General features: G+C 38.7%; 1 protein-coding gene across 1 annotated transcript in view; it reads left to right on the plus strand.

Annotated features, from left to right (window-relative positions):
• MACROD2 (mono-ADP ribosylhydrolase 2) overlaps positions 1 to 24,667 on the plus strand; it is a 2,047,020-nt gene that overhangs the window by 1,935,123 nt on the left and 87,230 nt on the right. Inside the window, 2 exon segments of the mRNA XM_043602917.1 lie at positions 2,298 to 2,360; positions 7,182 to 7,250. Coding sequence (XP_043458852.1) covers positions 2,298 to 2,360; positions 7,182 to 7,250 — 132 coding nt within the window.

Raw genomic sequence — 24,667 nt, forward strand, 5'->3', positions numbered from 1 at the left:
CCCTCCACAAGAAAGCTTTTTACTCTATAGGAGATGTGGTAACTGGACTAATTTTAAAGGCAGCCTGTCACTGCCAGCTTCAAGCTTATTGTGAAATCTCTGTTAAAAAGACTGTTTGCTAGGGGAGACAGAAAAGCTGGCAGATTTCTCGTGCTTGACTCTAACTCCCATTTGGTGGAATGAACAGGGAACATACTGACCTATGTTTTTGACACATGCTGTGGCACCAGCATGGCCTTGTTAAGGGGGCAAGAGAAACAATGATGGCTATTTCCTTCCTAGAGCAAAAGCCAATGTCATCGCCTACTTGGAGAACTACAAAAAAGCAGATGTCAGACCATTATGTGGTACTGTAAATAGGCCATTTAGAACATAGGGTTTAGGTAGCTACAGAGCTGCCCCAGGTTCTCACGTTAGAAGTTATACCATATCCTCCAGGGTGAATAGCTGATGTTGGGCAGAGGGACTTGTATACAGACTTATGTATTCATTAGTAGCATTCCTTCCCCACTTCAGAATTAACTCTTCTTTATGGATGCATGCATGTATGTATGTATGTATTTTTGCCATTCTATTGTAAACTTTTTCTGTCATTCAAGTCAATCCCAGATGTTTTCCCATCTGTAGATCTCTTCCCTAGGTTTTTTTACAGGACTGCTCTGGGAAATGTTTCCCCATTGCTTCTAAGGCTCTTGTTTCAGCTCCCCTATTGGAGTCCTCCTCTGGGGAGGATTCCCCATCTTCCTGCCTCTGGATTAAGAGCAGGTAGTAGCAACAGATGGTAGGTCGAAGCACTCGAGTCAAACAAGATTAAATGATCTGAACCTGGTTATAGGTCAGGAATTTTATTTTATTTTTTAATTTTTTTTTCAACGTTTATTTATTTTTGGGACAGAGAGACAGAGCATGAACGGGGGAGGGGCAGAGAGAGAGGGAGACACAGAATCGGAAACAGGCTCCAGGCTCTGAGCCATCGGCCCAGAGCCCGACGCGGGGCTCGAACTCACGGACCGCGAGATCGTGACCTGGCTGAAGTCGGACGCTTAACCGACTGTGCCATCCAGGCGCCCCAAGGTCAGGAATTTTAAAAGGACTCAGCTGGGTGACTCTTTGGCTCCTTGTGACATTGACTGAGGTCATTTGGCTGCATGCAACTGGGCTGGGTTGGAAGGTGCAGAAGGATTCACCCACGTGTCTGGCCCCTTGGAGTTTCTCCACATGGCTCTTCTCTCTCTCCATGTGCCTCTCTCCATTTGGTAGGCTAGCCTGAGCATCTCTACAACATGGTGGCTGGCTTCCCAGAGGAAGAAAGCAAAAGCTGCTGGTCCTCTGAGGCCTCAGCTTAGGGGCCCCAGAACATCACTTCCACATTTCATTCATCTAAACAAGTCACAGAACAAGAGCGGATTCAAGGAGAGGAGAGACAGAGTCCACTTCCTGAGAGACAAAGGATCTGTGGCCATCTTTAACACATAGTTATATATGCTAGTAACTTCTGCTTCTCTGTTTTCTGTAGTCTAATTCCATGTTTAATATTGTGTTCCTGTGTCTTTATATAAATCTTTCCTTTCTAAAAATTTCCAAATAAGAAGAGATTTGGAAACCCTCCCAGCAATGAGTTATAAAATCATGCCTTTATTTGCCTTTGAAAATTTTAATTTTTTCTACACGTAAATCCACAGATACATATTATACGTTTTAAGCCAAAAGAAAATTTTAACTAGTTTCTAGTATTCAGCCACAATGCACCTGCCCAGTTACTTATTTTTCAAGGAGTTATGTACTATGGTGTAAACTTGACCAACATAATCTGTTCAAGACAAAATATTTCATAACATAGATACGTTAGACTGCCATGTGTAAGTTAGGTAAAAATAGATGTTTTTTGCAACATGTATCAAACAGGAAAATAAAAGTCATAAAACTTAATCAACTGAACTTCCTTACACAGTGCATATTGCTTGAGTCAAGGGAGAAAAACAGATTCGAATTAAGATCTTGTATTGCATTTTGGGAAATGCTGCACAAGGAGAGAAATGTTGTAGGAGTGCTGAGTAAATTTTGTTTACTGTAGTTTAACATTTCATCAAGCAAATCAGGTGAGAAGGGACCAGTATAAATGCACCTATTTATGTAGGTAATTTTTCTGTTTCATGCCTCTGATTCATCTCTCTGCCTTGCTTGGGGAGTCATGCTACATTGGTTACAATTAATTTCAGTGCCGCATATTAGCCATAAAGAGGTATTTCATCAATTGACTTGATGTATTTTTTTTCCCTCCTTGGTTTTCTTGAAAGATGAGAACAGTCCAGAGGAAAAACAAAGCACAGAAGAAACGGAAGGGCAGAGCCAAGAAGCAGGTGGGCTCAGATTTCTTTTGAGGAGTCTTCTAGGCCTCATCCACAGAGGTGAACAATAACATTACTCTTTACTCAAATGTTATTTCTAGAAATGCCTATAGCTCTTCACCAGATTGATTTCAGTGTTCATTTAGGTCTCTGTCAGGAAGCCACCAATTCCACTACCTATGAGTGACAGTGCTTCCAGTCAGAAGGGTGCATTCTCATTCCTCATTCACGGATTCCATTTTTCTTCTGCGTAACAACACTTTGCTCAGAAACGCTCTAAGAGGTTGCAAGTGCCAACTCAGAGCTTGGCTGCTTTCAGACAGGTCAAAATTAGCAGGTTTAGTTTGGAGAAAAAAATGAAATGAAAAACGTTTAAAGGAAATAAATAGGCTTTCCGTCCATGACGGGTAGAATGTTCTTTACTGTTTTGCATCACACTTTGAAGAGCCATGTTTCTGGTTGTTTCTTTACATGTTGTAGGAGATGGTGTCATAAAACCCGATTACCCCACACCCAGAATTAAAGTGAGATCTGAAGCCTTCCTGACATTTCCTCTGTTCCCTGAGAACAGATGTCAGGTGGTGTTTATAGATTCTCCACTGCAGATTATGAATTGAACATCTTTAAGTGAAGTGGCACTTAAGAGTCAAAAGAGATTGTCACCACCTTTAACTTCTCATCTCTTCTTACCCATTTTTGCACTCAGGCACATTTTCCTTGAAAAGACTGATAGGCACAGTTATGCCATTATCAACAACACCACCAAAAGAAAAATCTCCTTGTTCCCTTTAGTCTCCAAGTCCTAATGAGTCCCCACAGAGGGGCATTTTGGAAACAGTGGGCTCCATCTAATGGGTGCCCGGCACACCCTAGGCCATATGCTGAACTCTTAGAAATCAACCAGGTATTGTGATAAGTTTTTCACTGAAAACTTCCTACATTAACCTTGGAACTTTTGCTAGAGAACTGGAATCTTTTATTATTAACCTGGAAGATGGAATTGAAGAAGGCCAATCAGAGAAAGCACTGAAGCAGAGCAGCAAGGACCTTGTGTGGCCGCCACTGGGTCAGCAGGCTCCCTTTGCCGAGACATAGTCCTTGCAATGAAATGAATTTCTGATACAGCAAACTGTTGTCATCCACCGCCCCCCCCACCCAGCTCCCGACCCATACATCATTATGCTCCGTGGAAGATGAGTCTTATGTGAGAAGCTGTCACTGTTTTCACTGTTTGCGGCTGACAAGTGTTAGTCAACTAAATGCTGACAGCTGAGGCCATTCTCTGAATGGTGAGGCTTCACAGGTTTTATTCACTCACTGTTCTGTCCCAAGATATCTTTTTCGACATAGATTTTTCCCACCCCTGTTCATACACATACACACACACACACACACACACACACGCACATATGTGTGCAGACACACACATTTGCCTGTGTTTTATTTATTCATTCTTTTTAGCTAGTAAGCTGAGAACAGATGATTTCTTTTTGAAACCGGGATCGCCTGTCAGCAGACAGTGGTAGGGTGTGAGTCCTCTTCCCACCTCTTGGATCGATAGCATTATCATCACAATATGCTTACCAGTCAATATAAAGAATACTCCAAATGTACCTCTTGCTCTTCCAAGTGAGTCCACTGCTGGCACAGGTCTAATGGCATGATTCATCTATGATCTTGGCTGTTGTCAATACACAAGGTTATGTTTGCTCTGGCTCATTTCATAGCCTTCCTAATCTAAGTACAGAAAAATCAAAGATGAGGTCCTGGCCATTAAAGCCCTTTTGACCTACTATTGTTCTTCCAAAATATAAATACCTCCTTTATGTTCAATATGATTTCCAGATTCAGTTTTGACTATGTAATTCTGCAGGCCTCCTTCACATCATGAGAAACACGCAATCGCAAACCAGCACGGTTTTGACTCTTGTCGTGATTAAATCCAAGGGTTTGCTGTGACCCAGGTACTGTTCTGGGCACTAGGATACAGCAGCAAACCATAAAGACAATACCCCTGCCTCCTTGAAGCTTCTATTCTGATGGGGGTGGGGGGGGGGAGAAATTTAAAAATAAACAATAAACAAACAAAAAAATGTAAGATAATAAAAAATGCCTTGTGGAGAAATGGGGTAGGTAGATGGAATACTGAGAAGGCAACTTTCCATTGTCTGGATTTGGGAAGGATTCCCCGAGGAAGGGATAATTAAATGAAATCTCAATGAGGAGATGGTGGGAAAGCATTCTAGATGGAGGGACCAGGTAATGCAAATGCCTCAAGGTGAATTTTAGCATGTTGGAGAAAGAAGCTCAGAGTTGTTGGAACACTGTGCATTAGGGAGAACATGGTGTGCGATTTGGTTTAAAAAAATCATAGGACCAGATAATGTCTCACTGTATAAAATTTGATTTTATTAGCACTACAAAGAGAAGCCAGCAGAAGTTTTAAGGTTTTAACAAGCTCACTTTGCCTGTGAGTAAAAGTGGGTCACAAGAACCGAGTGAGACCGGTTAGAAAGCTATAGCAGGAAGAAATGATGGCAGTTTCTGGAAACGGAGACAAATGGACTGAAGTGTTATGTTCCAGACATAGCAATAACAGGATGTGTTGATGGATTTGGATATGGGGTATGGGGAAAAGAGGAATCCAGGATAAGTCCTAGATTTTTAGCATCAGTAACTTTGTGGATGACGGTGCCATTTATTGACACATGGAAGACTGGCCACCAGGCACAGTTTTTGTTGAGAAAGTTAATAGTTCAGTTTTGTCCATCGTATATTTGGGAGGACTCTTAGCCATATGGATGGGATGTCAAGAAGCTAGTCAGATATATGAATCTGGAGAGATGCAGACCGAGATACAGGTTTGAGATTCACTGGCATAGAAATGAGATTTAAAACCATGGTTCTGGGTGAAATTCATTAGAAAGAACATGTAAATAAAGAAAACAGTGGAGCTTGAGACACCATGACATCTGGATAGGTGGTAACAGGGTAGAAGAAGACAGTGTTTCAGAAAGAACAGAGTTAAAACTTGGTGAAATACTACTGAGAAATCAAACACAATGAAAAAAAAAAATAAAGAAATGACCATTGGTTTTAGCAAAAGGAAGTCATTGGCGCTTTTGATAAGAGAATTCTTGGAGGGGTGTTGAAGCCAATGGAGTGGGTTATGGATACACTGTAAAGTGAGGAAGTGTAGAACAATAACATAGACAGCTCTTTTAGGGAGTTTTACTGTGACAGGAAGTAGACAAATGGGAAGATGTAACACCAAGGGAAGATTAATAGTCTTGTTTCTTGTTTTTTTTTTTTTATTTTTATCAGACATTATCACCAAACAAAAGAAAGTAACGTACCTCCAATTATTCCCCTACTAAAAATTTTATTCTCTCTTTCAATAGAGACATGACCTGAAAGTAACAGTCAAATACATTAAGGACATAAGATATGCTAGAAAATATGTGATTTGTCTTTAAGCGTTGTCATACATGTGTGAGTTATCTTTAGTTCTAAAACTAAAGAGTTTAAAAAACTCTAAAACACAGTTTAAAAAAACTCTGTTACTACATGAAAAATGTATATTCCTTCTCAATTCCTTTTTCAATTGTCAAATATTAACCATTCCAAATGATTTTGACAATAGTTCATATATGAAATTTACTATTTTAATGTTAGTAAGTTAATTATCTGTTATCCTGGAAGCCAGAAGTGAATGGAGTTGCTGTGGTGTTTACGGGACTGAGGAAAAAGATAAACTCTGATGAGGTTAGTTGCTGCTATGAGGGGAGCAGGCCCCCCAAGTTCCTTAGTCCCCACCCTGTGCTTGGGTGACATGAAATCTCCAAATGACTTTTGGTGCTTTCCAACAAATGATCCCCTTCTCCTGAGCCTGTGTGCTGACAGCCATCAGACACGCTCCCTGCCATTTGACCTCCTGGCTTAACAGAGCAGAAGTGCTGTGCTAAGAAAAACCAAACTTTAAAACAACTCACATAAAAGCATTTTGTGGGGGGCGCCTGGGTGGCGCAGTCGGTTAGGCGTCCGACTTCAGCCAGGTCACGATCTCACGGTCCGGGAGTTCGAGCCCCGCGTTGGGCTCTGGGCTGATGGCTCAGAGCCTGGAGCCTGTTTCCGGTTCTGTGTCTCCCTCTCTCTCTGCCCCTCCCCCGTTCATGCTCTGTCTCTCTCTGTCCCAAAAATAAATAAACATTGAAAAAAAAAGTTAAAAAAAAAAAAAGCATTTTGTGGAAACTCGTGAGGGTATACTTTCACAATCTTTTACTAAAAAAAAAAAAAAAAATGTGGGCACCTGGGTGGCTCAGTTGGTTAAGCATCTGACTTTGGCACAGGTCAGGATCTTGTGGTTCGTGAGTTCAAGCCCTGGATCGGGCTCTATGCTGACACCTTGGAGCCTGGAGCCTGCTTTGAATTCTGGGTCTCCCTCTCTCTCTGCCCCTCCCCTGCTCATGCTCTGTCACAATCTCTCTCTCAAAAATAAACATGAAAAAAAAATTTTTAATATATACCATTCTTCTAGAGGTGGGGAAAAAGCAAAATGTCAAAGTATAATAGTACCAACAGATAGTATTCTTTACCAAAAAGTAGTTTGTAGTCATCGGACTCTGTTTTAACTGAAGATTCCTGTTCCATTAGTTATAAAACAGGGTCCTAGACGCTAGCCCCTTCAAAGACCATTCCACGTATTAGAGCAGGAAACAGGTTCCTACTTGCTTGGTGGAATGAGGAGGGAGGTGCCATAGGCAGGGAAGCACCATCTTGACAGTTGGAGTTAAACATGGACTCTGAGGCAACGTTTCTCTTTCTGCCATGTAGATGGTGTTGATGTGGCAACTGTGCCCAGCCCCACTTCAGAAGAGGCCACTGAAGTCTGTAAAGATGAAGGTATGAGGCCACTTACCTAAAGATCACAAACTGCCAGAAAACCATTTGGATTTTGTTTATATGGGGAAATGAAGCAGTGAGCAAATCTATCCAATTCTCTTTCAGCACCTCTATTTCCAACACAATCAAATATCACACCCACTCTGTTTTATTCCACACCCACCCTTTTCAGAATTTATACATACATTTACATTTGTTCTTCTGAAAAGTAACTGCTTATTAAATCAGAAAATGGTCAAAGAAATTATGTTTAAAGATGTTTATTTGAAATTCCAGAGTTAGGCAGTTCTGCTGTTTACAGCTACTCATCAGGAATAAGTTCAAAGGAGTGGCGTTTGGGAACCACCTACCAGAGAGCTCCATTATCCAGACGTGATAAGGAAGAAAAATTGTTGAAAGGAATCTATAGAAATAAATCTTTCTATTTATTTGCCATCTATTTGGTGACAAGAGCATCATTCCTCATTCTATGAATAGTTACAATGAGAAAAGTCACAGAACAAGGTGTCTCCAGAAGAAGAAAAAGGTAAAAGAAAATTTTACATAGGCTCTAGGAAAAAATTTGAGGGAGAAATAGTGGGTACATCCATGTGCAGATGATAGAGTTAAAACAAATATCTGAAGGAAAATACAATAGCCCTTTCTTTTCTTTCACTCTGGTTAACTGTCCCCATACAAAAAGGTAATACTACTTTATATCTGTCCTAGATAGCTACTAAACACCCTTCTGTGAATAATAAGACTAGATTGTTGTGGTTATAGAAATGGAATGGACAATCAACTGACTAATGGATACAGAAGATGTGGTTTTTATATACAATGGAATACTACTTGGCAATGAGAAAGAATGAAATCTGTCCATTTGCAGCACGGTGGACGGAACTGGAGGGTATTATGCTAAGTGAAATAAGTCAGTCAGAGAAAGACAGACATCATATGATTTCACTCATATGTGGATCTTGAGAAATTTAACAGAAGACCGTGGGGGAGGGAAAGGGGAAAAAATGTTACAAACAAAGAGGGAGGGAGGCAAACCATAAGAGACTCTTAAACACAGAGAACAAACTGAGGGTTGATGAGGGGTGGGGGAAAGGGGAAAGTGGGTGATGGGCATTGAGGAGGGACCTGTTGGGAGGAGCACTGGGTGTTGTATGGAAGCCAATTTGACAATAAATTATGTTAAAAATAAATAAATAATTTTTTAAAGTGAAAAAAAAAAAAGAAATGGAATGAACACCTGGTACACTGTGTGATCTACTTAGAACTTCTAGATAAATATGCTGAATGCATTTTTTCAGTTTGGAGTGATATGAAGATGGATATATATACTTGACATTGATAGTTGAATCAGAATTTAGAAATCAAAGTTGTTTTACAATCTTAATACTTAGTTGTTTGTATCATTCATTTCATTTCATGTTGTCTGGTAAATGGGTTTTTCTAAATGAGCTGACCAGTGTAATAAGAGTAGTTGCTAACACTGTGAACTCTAGGGTTAGATGGTTGAAGCTTAAATCCTGTCTCTGCGTCTCAAAATTGGTGTAACCTTTGACAAGTAACTCAAGGAATTAACAAGTAACGGCAAGTAATTAACCTCTTTGTGCTTCAGTCTTCTCTCCAGAAGGAAGACAATAATAGCATCTACCTCACAGAATACCAATTCATGTCAATTGCTCAAACTTTTCACCTGGCATATGTGTAGGTTGGGCTCCCCAGAAGACAGACTTTAAAATGGAGATTAGGGAATAGACATTTATTAGGGAGAGCTCTTGGAATCCACACCTATGAAAGGCAAAGGAAGGAAGCAGAACTGGGTAGAGAGGGAAGTTGAGCTGACAGGCATTATCAACAGAAGCCACAGCTATTCTGAAGATAGCATGACCCTTTTGAGGCGTCCCATCTGGGGTCAGTAAAAGCTTCCTTTGATAAGTCACCTGACCCTGGCTGCCTTGGGGAAGGGGTGTGGCCTTGAGTGAGGCAGAGGTCTTCTAATGAGGTAATTCTGGAAGCCTGGGATGAACTGGGAGAGTAAGTTCTTCATTCCTGTAGAGAGATCTGGATTGCCCAACAAGCATAGACTACACTGTTATTTTCGGTGGTCCTTTGTTGGATCATCACCACTCTTTAAATGAATCCCTTGGCACTTCCTTCATACATACTCAGATACGTGTTCTTACATCCTTGGTTTTGAAGCCATTTGCTATATCTAAAAATGTAATAATGTATATATACACATAGGTTCTGATAAGAAACCCCAGGGCACCTTAGAGAGAGAAATAAACCTGACTAAGTCAGAGTGGAAAGACAGAAAATGGTGTTCATCTTAGGCAAATAATTTTGGACATTCCGGTCGTTTAGCCTGTGATAAAAAAAAAAATAATAATGTCATGAAGTTTAATGGCAGAGTTTAGGAAACAAGAGGTAATCTAAGTACTTCAAGCTGAGATTTTTCCTGTTCAGCTGTTTGGTTTAGAGACATTACACCTTTGTAGAAACAGTTTGTGATGTTCCTTGATGCTTTTAGGATCTCACACCATTAATTGCACACTCCAGGATCAATTTCTCAGAATACTTTTAGGATTTTTTTTTACATTAAACTTTTAAAGGTGTGATTCCAACAAATTCTGTCACATATCACAAATGCAGTTCCCTAGTAAGATTAATGTGAAGTTCTAAGGATTTTATTGAAATAAATTGTTAATATCCATTAACCTTTTGATCTTAGGGAAGGAAAAGTGTTTTGAAATCCACATTAGCATGTAATCCAGTTTCAATTAAAAGTAGTATATGATTTTTTCTTTTTCCTTCTGTAATAGCATATACACATGACCACTGTTTTTTGATTATCAGTTGGTACAAAGCTTAGACCAAATGTCTAATGTGTATGGAACTGCCATCTTAACTGATATATACATTGCTTAGAATGAAAAAGAAATGAATTTGCCATTGAAATTCTCCAATACTGAGGTCAGGTTGAGATTAAAATGCAGTCACAGGTGTTGAGGATTCATTTCAAACATTCACCATTATTAGCTTTCATGCAGAAATAGATCTCCTTCTTGGTGACACCTGGGCTATTTATGAGCTCTGCAGTTCCAAGATCGCTTATAAAAATGCTTATTTCACTCTCTAGTTTAAGTGGAAGAACATTTTTGCTGACCAAAGGTCCTGAAGGAGCCCTTGCTCTCTTGATTTTGCTTCCAGATTCTGATCTTAACCCAGCATTTTCTTGGGTTTTGTAATCACTGATATTATGGGCTTGCCTTCTCTCTCTCGCTCGCTCGCTCTCTCTCTCTCTCTCTCCTGGCACCTACCCCCCAATATAATCCCCAAGGATTTTGAGACGCACCAGTTATTTCCAACTTTGCTTGTTGACTGGTTGGATTTACATTTATAACTTTGGTTTGCCCTGGAAACTAGTGTCTTCTGAAGTGCAAGGACCATGGGGCACCTGGGTGGCTCATCTGTTGAGCTTCTGACTTCAGCTCAGGTCATAACCTCGTAGTTTGTGAGTTCAAGACCTGGGTCGGGCTCTGTGCCAACAGCTTGGAGCCTGCTTGGGATTCTCTCTCTCCCTGTCTCTTTGCCCCTCCTCTGCTTTCTCTCTCTCTCTCTCTCTCAAAAATAAATAAACATTAAGAAACATTTTATAAAGTGCAAGGACTGAAAACAAGCAAACAAAAGACAAGCTGTCTAATGTCACTTTGGGAGATTTGGTTTTTGAAACATTAAAACAGGTATGTAACAGTTGAAGAACTTTAAGAGGAAGTGTCTTCTGGGGTATCTTCTATGCCAGCGATTTTGCTCAAATGTTCTAGACATATTTCCCACTGGGTACTGAGAATGGATGCTTACTGCCCATTTACCCCACATAACTGCTAACAATGCAAGCTGCTAACAGAAGGAGGTACAACCGATTGGCTGGTGGATTAAGAACTAGATTGTGCACTACAGGCTGAAGGCACCTGTTCCCAACGACTCATTACAGATCTGGTGGGCAGGAGTTGAGTTGGGAGGATGAGATGTGAGGAGGAGGAATGTTGATGAATAATTCATTCACAGGGTGGGTGCATGCCAAGGATGTGGCAGCCAGGACCGAATTGAAATGAACTCCAAGGTAAAGCTGGCCTGAGAAAATATCTATAGGTTCATAGGATTTCTGAAGGTATTTATAAAATAGGCACACACTTATCTACTGAGGTATTCCTTCATCTACTGGTAAAAATATTTAATGGTGGTTCGTACTTTAAATCCTTAAAAACAAACCTAAGAGTACAAATGTTAGCTAAAAAATAAAGAGGCATTCAGATGATGGGAGTATAAACACAGTATAAACTCATGCCAGGAATATCAAGTGCTCTGGTTGAAACTGCTGCACAGTTTTATTATTATTATTATCTCTATTATTTAAGATCTAGTCAACCTCCTTAATTCAAAGAGAACTCTCTGTTCTAGTTGTCTCAACACCAGTAATAGCTCATCCTTACTCACAGCCAAGGCCAAGGCACTTCCCTGGAGGAAAAAAAAGTGCTGTTTCAACACATCCCGATTCTCCTGTCTTATTATTTAATCAGTACCTAATTTGAATTTGAAGGTCAACTAGACCAAATCATATGCTCATTAATATTAAAGGAAAATCAATTAATACTCAGGTGCATGCACACCCGAGCTTGTATTCTTTTGGAGCTCTGTGTAGGTCACATCATTGCTGTTGTGGTGTTTATGAAGTGCAGTGTCACCTGGCAAAGGATTTCTTAACCCTTAATCTACCTTCTGACCTCCAAGAGGTCGCAGTTTCTGTAGAATGAGAGGAAAGCTACTGCAGGAGTCAGCCCTGCAAAGGAGAACAAAAGAGAAAGGATGCAGTTATATATGAGGAAGTGGATCCGGGTGTGTGCCAGAGATGAGCATATGTTCTCCCAACAATGGGTCGCTGTAAACCCAGCCAAGGCCAAAAGGTGTTGGCTCCAGATGGTTCTGACAATGTTTCTCTTCCTTGTCTAAATCGTTACAGAGAAACAAAGCATTGTACCACCCGTGAAATTCTTGTCAGGCTTCTGCAGTCTAATTTTTTTCAGTCTTTTTCCTATCCTTGATGTCTACCTTCCCCCCAACTAAGGGCCCTCACCACTACTCACCAAAGTGGGAGAAAGCTGTCCTCTGTCCTGGATCTGCATTGGTAGAGTGTCTGGATACACTGTAACACCCAAGTTACCACTCTTGGATTTTTAAGAGGCTGGAGTATAGAATCAAAGCCACTGCCCTCTGGCAGCTCAGTGAAGGGGAAAGAACTAAGATGTATGGAGTGTCTCTAGTACTCAATGTTTTACATTTATGTACAATGTATTCTTCATTTCACAAGGGTAACCTAAGACTCATAAGCAAGAGAGAAAAGTGTCTGTGTGTAGGGGGTAGGAGGAGGTGAACTGCTGTATTAGTGTTGACTCCCAACTGATATTTACATGATATTAACATTTATATAAACTCCCCAAAAGATAGTATTTCATTCTATTTTAACATAACGATTATTTATTTTTCTGTTTATAAGAATAATAAATATTTATTGTAAGATATTTTAAAATTCAGGAAAATATAAAAGGGAAAAAAGCCTGTGATCATTCTCCCTTTAAGGACTAAATTGTTTTTAAAAAAATGTCCTCATTCTGATTTTTCAGTTAACAGTGCACCATGAATATTTTCCCGTGTCTTTAAATATTCCTCAAAGGCATGATTTTTATTGGAGGCATAATATTTCATCATATGGTTGTCTGTTCTAATGTTAGATTATTTTGTTATTTACAGTTTTCTCTCTATTATAAATAATAAGGAAATGAAGTGCATACATTTTAAATAAATCTCTATGATCAGTTCCTCAGGATAAATTCCTGATTTTTTTTTGTTATTTACCAGGGAAAAGGTTAAAACATTTTTATTGCTTTCATTCATTTTCTTATTTTAATAGTAATATGTGTTTATTATATGAAAAAATACAAGCAAAAGAAGAAATGAAAAATATCATCCATAATCTCAATCCCAGAAATAAACATATATAATAGGCTGGCGTATAAACCTCCAGTGTGTTTAGGGGTGTCTGGGTGGCTCAGTAGGTTAAGCAACTGACTTCGGCTCAGGTCATGATCTCACGGTTTGTGGGTTTGAGCCCCGCATCGGGCTCTGTGCTGACACCTCAGAGCCTAGAGCCTGCTTCAGATTCTGTGTCTCCCTCTATCTCTGTTCCTCCCCTTCTCGTTCTTTGCCTCTGTCTTTCAAAAATAAATAAACATAAAAAATAAATAAATAAACTTCCAGTGTGTTTCTAGACTGCTGCAGATGATACACAGACAGGTAGATGATTGATAGATAGATAGATAGATAGATAGACTTTTTTAGGATATTCTGCAACACATACCATTTTGAAACTGTCTTTTAAATATAACATAGATTGTGAAATTATTTCCATGTCTTCTGACAGTCTAATATCACTTAATTGTACATTCTTATGAATGAATGTTCATAAGTTACTTACCCATTTAAGTCATTTCTGTTTTCAGTCTTAAATTCTATACTGACAGGGAATATCCTGTCACTCTGTAAATGTTCATCACTTCTATAAAAAAAAATTAATATATGGAAATGCATGAAAATCTTTGTCTTTTCTACAATGAATAGAGTTTATTCCTTTTTTGATTCTTTAAATAATATATATTCATTGTAAAAACTTCAAAAAATGAAACACAGTGTAAGGAATAGAATTTTTAAAACGTGAGCAATCACAACTCCTGAGACAAATACCATTCAGATTTTGAGGACCGTCCATCCTTTCACATGTCACTTTCTAAATACATGCATCCCCACAAAATTTTACATAACTTGATCATATAATGTGTGATTTGCATGTGATTTCCCCCATTTTGTTGTTTGCTTACTTCCCACCTTCCAATTATTCAGTGAGTAAAATATACCGATAAAGAGTCTAGCTTCTGATCCTAACTTCTGAGGTCCAGACTCCAACCCTACCATGACCTGTGTGACTTTGGGTGAGTCATTTATTCTCTGCACCTCAGTTCCCTCATAGGGAAATTGAGAATGGTAATAGTAGCTCCCTCACAGGGTATGGAACATAAAAATGAGTCAGTCCATTTAGACATGTCAAAGAGTGCCAGATACACAGAAGGAGGCTCAAAGGTTTTAATCCATTATTACATATACATGTCTATTTTAAAAATATCATATCACATTCTACACAGTTTTCTGAATCTTGTTTTGTCACAGGCAGTGAAACTTTGTGAAAATCCCTCTGAGTCATTTTGTGTAGATCTAATTCATCCATTTTTAAACTCGTGATATCCCATAGCTTGGAAGTACTATAATTTATTCAGCCATTCTTCTATGATGAGCAAGCACTTTCTTCCCACTTTATTACCATACAAACAATGCTACATAAATGTCCTTGCCCATATATCCTTATAAGCAGTGCTTTTATTTGTGTGGGAAAGATTCCAAGAGTGTGAGTTCTGCTTTGAGGAGTACGTGTTTTTAATGGATACTGCCAAACTGCTTTCCCAAAAGGCTGTAACAATTGGTATTTTCATCGGCAATTGTGATTTTTGTTCTTTCTAATATTTGCCAGTTCAATGGGTGTAAAGTAAGATTTCATTACTTTTAAAAGGTCAGTATTATTATCCCAATTTTGCGGGTAACTGAGGCTCAGAAAATTTAAGTAACTGGTCTAGTTGACCAAAAGGGAGAGCCAGGGTTTGGAAACCAAGTCTGCCTAAACCCAAATCCCATGCTTTTTTCATCTCACCATGCTGCCTCCAACATCTTGTATTTGGAGCAAGAGATATCCCTTGCCAGCGGAGGGTAGAATGCAGGGAGGTCCAGAGTAGTCAAAGGAGAGCATGGGAAAGGTGAGACTCATACTAGGTGAGTAGGGCCATGAAATTGAGGTAGCAGAGGGAACAGTGTGGAGCCAACCTACTTTATACACATTGCAACTTTGACCCTGACCTAGGCCTACAAGGACATGTGTGCATAGAAACCTCCTATATACCCACCAAATGCAAAGTCCAAATCCTTTTGCGTAATATTCATGATCTTTCTGTATAGTCTAGTTCTATGCCTCCACAAAACCCTGCATATACCCTGCTCTGTAGCCTAACTCACATATGTGATATTTCCCCAAAACCACCGGTCTACAGCATTCTGCTATTGTTCTTTCATACCTGTTTTATTCAAGATTCAAAGATTCATTTCTAATATCTTACCTTTACATGGATCCTTACTCCAACATCCCCTTCTCCTCACCCCCCTTCTCTCCCACCTTTCTTTCTTTCCATCAACAATTATCTGAGCACATATTTTCATGAAAATAATCACACCAGGTAATGCAGGGGAGGGACATGCACATTTTTACCTTTCTTGATTTCTCCCTTCCTCATTGCATATCCTTCTACACAATAGTGACTGTCTCTTCTACAGTTTCTTATAAATTTGTCTGTAAAACTTGAAAACTACCTGTGCCTTGTACCAATATTATATACATGACTTATCATCTAACTCACTAGAATGGAAATATCTTAAAACCAGCTACCAAGTCTTCATTTTCCCGTTCTGTACCAAGCCCAACACAGTGACTTGTGCCTAGTAGGTCCTTGCTACTGGATACACAGCCTGTCGTAGAAAATGAGCCACTTATAATGGTTGTCATAGAGAGAATTCCCTTTCAGAATTCTCCCATTTCAGAAATGAGGTTTCCCTAAAATGTCATGCTGCAAAAACACAAAGGGAAATTCAAGCCAGAGGCATCCCTATTTGCTCACTGTCCCTATTTGTTCCCTATTTATTCACGTTGGACATTCCTACCCTATAAGAAAAGAAAATAGGCTTCTTCTAAATGGTTAATGTATATAGATTACTTGCTATGGTTGAAGTTGGTTGTTTATGCTTAATTTATGATAAAGATTTTACAATAAGCTTTTCAAATGTTTTGATAAAATATGTTTTACATTGGTTTAAACAGGTAAACAGTAGATAAAACCATTTATCTTCTTCTTGGTATTCAAAGTATATTCATATACCACAGTTTAAAATGTTCCTAAGTGGGGCGCCTGGGTGGCGCAGTCGGTTAAGCGTCCGACTTCAGCCAGGTCACGATCTCGCGGTCTGTGAGTTCGAGCCCCACGTCGGGCTCTGGGCTGATGGCTCAGAGCCTGGAACCTGTTTCCGATTCTGTGTCTCCCTCTCTCTCTGCCCCTCCCCCGTTCATGCTCTGTCTCTCTCTGTCCCAAAAATAAATAAACGTTGAAAAAAAAAATAAAATAAAGTAAAAGAAAATGTTCCTAAGTGACAATTGGAAGTCAAGCAGCAGTTGCTTTACAATTACATTTTCATACAATATATTATTTTTCCTTACAAATCAAGTGTGGCCATAATTACAGATCTGTAACCGTAAGTTTAGTTATACGATCTCTTCGGACACATTTCTAAAGATTTGGTGAGCGAGACTTGGAAACAAAATCATCAGATTAGGATATAGAGATTATCTGAGTGGGGTTGCAACCCCTTCGTCCAATACACAATGTTGGACCTAAGTTTAAGTCCAAATAGGTGTAAATTAGTACGAGCATCCCTGTGATCTATTTTCAGGTGCACAGGCCTAATTTTGCGCTCTGTGGTGTAAGTCATGCAGCCTTTACGAGCCTCTTCTGGATTCACATCACCACTGCTGTGTGACTTTAAGTAACTTTCTTAGGCTGTGCCTCAGTTCCTCCTCTGTAAAATGAGGTATGATGGTGTTACATTATGAGGTTGACATACCAAAATCTGGAGAAGGTGATCCCAGCCCTCATGGATGACTCGGAGGGGGTTCAGAACGCCCCAGTGGAAAACGGTAACTGCAGATGTGGTGGAAAGAACAAGAGAACTAGAATCAGAAAGACGTGCCTAATTGCGCCAATCTCATGCGAAAACTTTAACGGATGAGGAGTCACTTCCTGTAGATAAGCAAAGAATCACTTTTTGAGTTGGAATCTACTCCCAGTGAAGATGCTGTGAAGATTGTTGAAACGGCAAGGATTTAGAATTTCACATAGACTTAGTTGAAAAAGGTAGAGTTGAGAGGATTGACTCCAGTTTTTAAAGAAGTTCTACCATGTGTAAAATGAGATATGTGACAGAGAAATAGTTTGTGGAAGGAAGAGCCAATACATGTGGTAAATTTCACCATCAGCCTTCAGCCACCACCACCCTGACCAGTCAGCAGCCTTGGCCGGGGTTGAGGCATTGAGGCAGGACCCTTCACCAACAACAAGATTATGACTCACTGAAAGCTCAGGTGATTATTAGCTTTTTTTTTTCTTTTTTTTTTTAGCAATAAAGTATTTTTTAATTAAGGTACATACATTGTTTTTTTAGACATAATGCTATTGCACACTTAAATAAACTACAGTGTGGTATAAACATAACTTTCATATGCACTGGGAAACCAAAAGCTTCATTTGACTTGCTTTATTGCAGTATTCACTTGATTGCAGTGGTCTGGAACTGAACCCACAATATCTCCAAGGTATACCGAACTCACAGATACAAAGAACAGAATGGTTGCCAAAGGCGGGGGATGGTGAGTGGGAAAAATGGGTGAATTGTTTCATTTTTGTTTTTTTCAGTTTAGATAATTGGAATAAATTTGTATTTATTAAAGATTAAAACAATACTGAGCTCACCTTAAAGTATACCTCAAAGTACCTCAGAGAAAGTAACAAAATAAACTGAAAAAAAAAAGAAGAAAACAAAGCACAGCTCCCTTCTCATACTCAATGATAACATATTTTCAGTGACAGAAACTAATTTTTAGTTTTAGTATTATATGGAGAAAAGCAATATTTTCCAGTGGTCATGAAGTGGCCTGGTGTATGATTTCATGAGAATTTTGTGCCTAATTATATCCTAGTATAATACAATACATTCAATAAAAATACAGAGCTTAGCAGTAAACATGGAATCTTCTGGGTTCATTTTATGTCCTTACCCATTTCCCAAGGAAGCTTCAGAAGGATAAATGGCATGGTTTAGAAAAAAAAAAAAAAAAGTTTTGGAGTGAAAAGAAATATACATTAATATTTGAATTAAAAACTGAATACTGTACTTTAAAGGAGTTTTAAAAGATTTCCAGAGTTGATTTTGAAGATATGTACTTTGGCCACTACGTAAGATATGACTTCACTGAAAAACAGAGGTCCTGACAATGATTCATGTAGAATGACACATGATCATATTCTAAATGAGCAAAGATACCAGAGAAAGGTTATATAAAAGAATTCAGTTCACATTCCTAAGCAACATCGTGGAGCTCTTGCTCAGATATTCCCATGTTTAAAATTTTATAGCATTGAGCAGGATGTTAATAAGCATTTTTTATAAAAAAAAGTTCCACAGTCAAAAAATTTTCGAAACTGCAAGGTGAGACAAAGTTGAGCAGTTTCTACAGATTTCTCAGAGCCTTCAACCTGCTCACATGCACTGAGAGGCTCAGGTGAGGTGGAAACTGATGGCATTTCCCATGGTAACTAACCAAATCTTACTAAACAAATCTTTGCTTCTTACTTTCTTTTTTATGTAGGATATTTTAAATCTTACAAAACCCAGTTTGAGAAACAATTCCACATCCTATCCAAACGAATTAAGGAACATAAAGTTGTAATTTCAATAAATCATAGTCACTATTATAATACAAAATAAGCAATGATAAAATTACTTTTTAAAAAATGAGGTCTGAGTTTCTTACATTTGTGGTAGTACAGTGTTACTGAGGGAAACATTCTCCCAAGTTACAGAAAAGGATGTAGCCTATCATAGATTTTGACAATAGATATTTTCATGAGCAGAAATATGTTGTCCTGCCTCATTCCTGATGATATTTGTTGTCATCCATTCTTTCCACCACTGTTCCCGGGGGGTATATTTATTGTAAGAGACAGAGAGAGTCACAGAGGAAGACAGAGAATGTCTCAGAACTGCTGCATTCCTTAACAGAAAGAAAGGAATAATTGGCTAGCTAGTGGTGAAGACTGGAAAGGCTTTTTTTTAATCAGGCACAAAGACCAGGTTTCCTAACAAGCATTGTTGGCATTTAATGAAAAGTTTGTCTTCCTATTTCGTTTAGAAATTTGCCCTGATATTTTGCACTAGATATGTCAAATTAAAGTGGAAAGACCCGCAGAAGGGACAGCAGCAGTCACATACACATATGCATACACAAAACAATGCACATGAGCACACACACACGTACACACAAACGTGTTTTGAGACCCAAATAAATTTGTACAAGATGACGTTTCTCCTAGCTTGATCTATGATTCAGGATGCTTCTGTTATACTGGCAGACTCATCTAAGTCTTTCAAAAGGCATGTTGCAAAAGCCATTCAATTCCTTCAGTTTACCTAACCCATCCATAAATGTTTTCAATGCCAGCCACATTTTGAAGCAGAATCAATTCTAAATATTCCCTCAATCACTGTATCCTAACTATGTAGTAAGACACACATTTCTGTTGACCTCTTCCTCAGAGTAGACAATTAAGGACTTAAGACCAGGCACTGGGTTTCTCTCAATCCATCTTTTCAACTGCAGGAAGATAAACAACCAGGAAAGTAAACACCAACCTGCATGAGCAGGAGGTACGCAAGCAAACCTTTGCACACATATGCCTTCCTCTTCCTGACAACGCTCTTTTTCCATGGTCAGAGCCCCTCCCAAATCCTTCCCTAGCACTTCTCCCAAGGTTGAGCTAAGAGCACACATCAGACTCTGTTCCTGCTTTATTCCGTGAAACACCAGTTCTTCCATCTTTAATGCCTTTCACCTCCTCCTACTTAATGGGTCCCCTCTTTGAACCATACTTCCTACCCCACAGTCTCCCTTTTTCATCAAATGTAAAGAAACCAAGAATTTGCTTGTGGTCCATAAGGTGACCATATGCCCTGGATTTTTAAGTACAATTCTAACTGCAAAGATCTTATCTTCTTATCAGACCACATAATATGATTTGTGAGAAGAAAATAATAACAGGAAAAAAACCTTCTTCCTGAGCATAAGCTGTCACCCCATGGGAAACTAGCTTGGACTATTGTTTCCACAAGTTCTCTGCTAGTTTTTTCAAGAGGAAAAAAATGGAGCTGAGATGTAAAAAATAATAATTATATTCCTCTCCTTCACTCTCAAAATATCTTTTGTCATGCCATATCATCTTTGCTAATTTCTTCCTTTATTTTGAAAATCCTTTCATATTTATAAAGAAATTGTGCGTCCTAAGAGCTTTGTACACAGATCGTAACTAGTTAGATTTGAATAATAATGGCAATCAGAAAAATATAGTGCCCAAATATAACCTCACTTAATTCTTTCAGTAACTCTTTCAGATGGACTATGAGTTAGGTAACACTAGCTGCTGTAACACCAATGTCAAACTGACAGGAGAGAAATTTATTTTCTCATTTGCATAAAATCCACAGTGGGAGGCTGAGTTCCATTGTGTCATTAAGGACTCAAGCTGATGGAGGCTTGTGAGCTCCAGCCTGTGGCCCCCAAAGTTGTCCTGAGTCTTTGTATCCAGTTGGCAAATAAGTAGAACAGAGAAAGGATTACACAGCAGGGTTTTTTTATGGCCAGGCCTAAAAGTGGCATGTACCACTTCTGTCCACTTTCTGTTGGCCAGAACTCAGTCGCATGGCCCCACCTGGCTGCAAGAGAGATATTCCTCATACCTGCAAGTTTTTCCTTCTTATGTGACCAAGACAAGGGCAACAGATTTGTTCAACAGCTACCCAGTATCTCCCAGAGATGAGTGGTATTATTATTATTATTAATTCTTATCATCGTTACTATTTTTGTTTTATTTTACCCTATTTTACAAACGAGGCAACCAAGATTCAGGATAAGTAACTAGCCCAGGGCAACACAAGCATTGAAGACAAAAGAATACACTTGAACTTGAGGCTTTTTGAAAAAATAAATAAATAAACCCATTTCCGTGGTTTTTTTTTTTTTCCTCTCCTTATCCCATAAGTCTACTCTGTATTAAGAACCACACACACGCACTATTAAGCCTTTATGGGATATCAGCTCATTCCACAGGGAAAAAGTGAGTGGTAAATACTTGGGTTTTTTCCCTCATTTCTGTTTTCAAGGACAATGCTATGTTTTAAGTTGTCTGCTATATTTTAAAGTCAGTAATGCCTAGGTCTAAATGATAATATGTTTGAGTTTTTGCATGCTGTTTCACAGCAGACTCCCTCTATAATTTTTATAATGTTTTCATTCTTTATATCCTTCCTTATTCCAGAATCATATTTAAAGTGGTTCCCTGAAAAACGATATCTGTCATGAACAATAGCGTTTTTATATAAGCTAATACATGAGCAGGTATCACAATACAGGCTCAAATGGAACTCTGGTTCATATATTTGCTTATTGGTTTTCCTACTGGCATATATCTTATTATATTTGGCCTTGGATTGCACATAGTCGTGTTATACAGACAGCTGGTTTTAATGAGTCTAAGGTCAAGTGTATATGCTTGAACCCTAGATGAGTCAGCTAACCTTATATAGGTCAAAAACTCATGGCCATATTAATATATTGTTCTTGAATATGATCTCATTTCATAAGTCAAGTAAAAGGTGACAGCTCCTAAGGCCTACTGCCATTACTTGACAAAGCAAAATAAAGAGTTTACAGCCCACTGTTTCTTGAATTCCTGTAATACTTTCATGTTTCCCTCAAAGTAAAGCACAAACACCTAACTGTAACCTGTAAGGTGCACCTTATAAACTCTACTTGTCCCTCCATTCTTACCTCACAAAACCTTCTCTCCCCTCACTGTAGTTCATGCTCATCATGGCCTTCCCTCATCATCTTTTTAGTTGGAACCCTCCTCCACTAAAGCTTTATCCCAGCCCCTTGTTTATTACTTCATAACACTTATTGCTGTCTGTAACTATGTAAACCTCTTTATCTTCTGCACATTCACCCTTTGTCCATCTCCCTCCACTATAACTTAAATTCCATGGAGGAAAGGACAATGTCTATGTTGTTTATCATTTTATCCCTGATTAGTACACAATCTGGCCTATAGAAAGCACCAATTAAAATGCATGGGTGTTTTTATGGCCATCAACAGATGTTTACTGGGTTTTTAGCTTTGTAAGACTTGTGATATAAAGAAGAAAATATGATTCTTGCCCTTTAAGGAATTTACAATCTAGATAGGAAAAGGAGATGTGCACGTGTGAGTTACATAGCCAATATGAACATCAACAATAATAGTAGCAGCTAATACTTATCTAATCCTTGTCATACACCAGATTCTATTCAAAGAACTTTACATGTTTTCACTCATTCCACTCTTATCGTGATATAAATTCAGTTATTATCCCACTTTACAGACAAGGGAAGTAAAGCATAGTGCAGTAAGTTAAGTGGTCTAAGGCCACATAGCTAGCATGCGAGACAGCTAACAAAACAGACAAAACAAGACAAGCACCAAGGAAAGATTACACTGAAACATATTGAAGGAGAAGCCCTGGGATTATCTGTGAAATACAGGTAAAGAATATGACATTTGAACTGGGATCTAAAAGATACACAAAAATAATGAACCGGAAAGAAGTTATTCTCATTGAGAAGAAGAGCATCCACGGAAGGGTGGAAGTAGGACATCAGACCACCTATTTTAGGTGCCATGAATAGGTCCCCTTAGCTTCATGATGGATCCATCCATCCACTCTTTAATTTGTTGCTAAGTTTGAGCCCTCATTATGGAGAACCCTGAATGCCAGGCTACGAAGTTTGGGTCAAATCAATATAAAGCAAAAATTTTCAACTATTAGATATCATTGGGGCATAAATAGTTTTTTAGTGTGGTGGTTGTCATACATTTTTCATTCTCTTTCTTCCTCTAATTCCTTCTCAGAGCATCCTCTCTGATTATACCTAATTAGACTCTTCTCCCCAGCTATCTCTATTAGCATTTGCAGGTGTTTTTCTATAAGCCCAAGTAGATTTTCTAGTTTTTGATGGACCATCCTTTGGCAAGCTACAATTTCCCATCTTCATAACTCTGGCTTTCAAATACATACGTCTTTAATTGTTTGTATAACTCAGGCTTATACTAAGTTCTCTAGAACAGCACTGTCCCCTAGAGATAAATATGAGACACAAATGAGAACCACATATATAATTTTAAATTTTCTAATAGCCACATTAAGGAAGAAAAAAGGAAAAGGTGAAAATTGTTTTAATAAAATATTTTATTTAACAAACATATCCAAAATATAATAATTTCATCATGAAGACAATATAAAAAATATTGATATATTTTACATTCTTTTTTTGTACTGAGTCTGTAAGAGTCAGGTGCATATTTTGCACTTATGAAACGTGTCATTCAGACTTGCCACATTGCAAGGACTTACTGGCCACATGTGGCTAGTGGCTAATGTATTGGACAGTATGTAGAATTAGCTTGAGAATAAACATGTGGTAGTGATGTTTTATCACTTTTAGTCTTGAAGCTTTATTCCTTAGGAGCTCTTGCTTCCAGGATTTGATACAAGCAGCAATGATATGACCTGGGCCTTTCTTAACAGGCAGATTTATTTTTCTGGCTACATGTAAAGCTGCAAGGAGTTTCAGATTTTTAGCAGTAAGATCCAATATATCCAATGTTGAAAAGGAGATGCTCTGAAATGGCTCTGTCATTTTCATGTGTTGATATGGTTCACACAGATCCAGCCACTCATAGAACCGTGCTTCCCACCGCAAATGAGATGCTGCTCTCCCTTCAATGGAGAATCTGTGGGCAATCCATATGAGGATACTAATTACAAAAAAAAAAAAAAAATCCTACTCTAAATGCAAGTTGACTTAGATGCAGAAAATAAATCCACACAGATTGGGGTTTGGTTAACAAATTCAATATATTCCAGCAGTGGTACTTAAAGAGTGGTCCCTGGAGCAGCAGAATCAGCATCACCTAGGAAGTTGTTAGAAATGCAGTCTCTCAGGCCTCACCCCAGACCTACACCATCAGACACTCTGGAGGGAGGGGCCCCCACAGGCTGCATGTTAAAAATCCTTCCAGGAGATCCCAGTGCACACTAATACTTAAGAACCACTGTAGTTAGGAAATAATAAGTTGATGGCAAAGTATGGGGAAGCAGTGAATGTTTGATGTTTGCAAAGAGAAAAAAAAACATTATTTTTACTCTTCCAATAAGATTTACCACAGGATCCATTGATTTGGCCAGCCTTCATAGTGCAATTAAACTTCATTTTCCCTAGGAACCATATGAATGAATTTCACCAGCAGAATGTCAAGCGAAAGAAACCAGAGAAGAGCATGTATTGTGTACCATTC

This window comes from Prionailurus bengalensis, chromosome A3 (genome assembly GCF_016509475.1).
Source record: "Prionailurus bengalensis isolate Pbe53 chromosome A3, Fcat_Pben_1.1_paternal_pri, whole genome shotgun sequence".
NCBI classification, from domain to species: domain Eukaryota; kingdom Metazoa; phylum Chordata; class Mammalia; order Carnivora; family Felidae; genus Prionailurus; species Prionailurus bengalensis.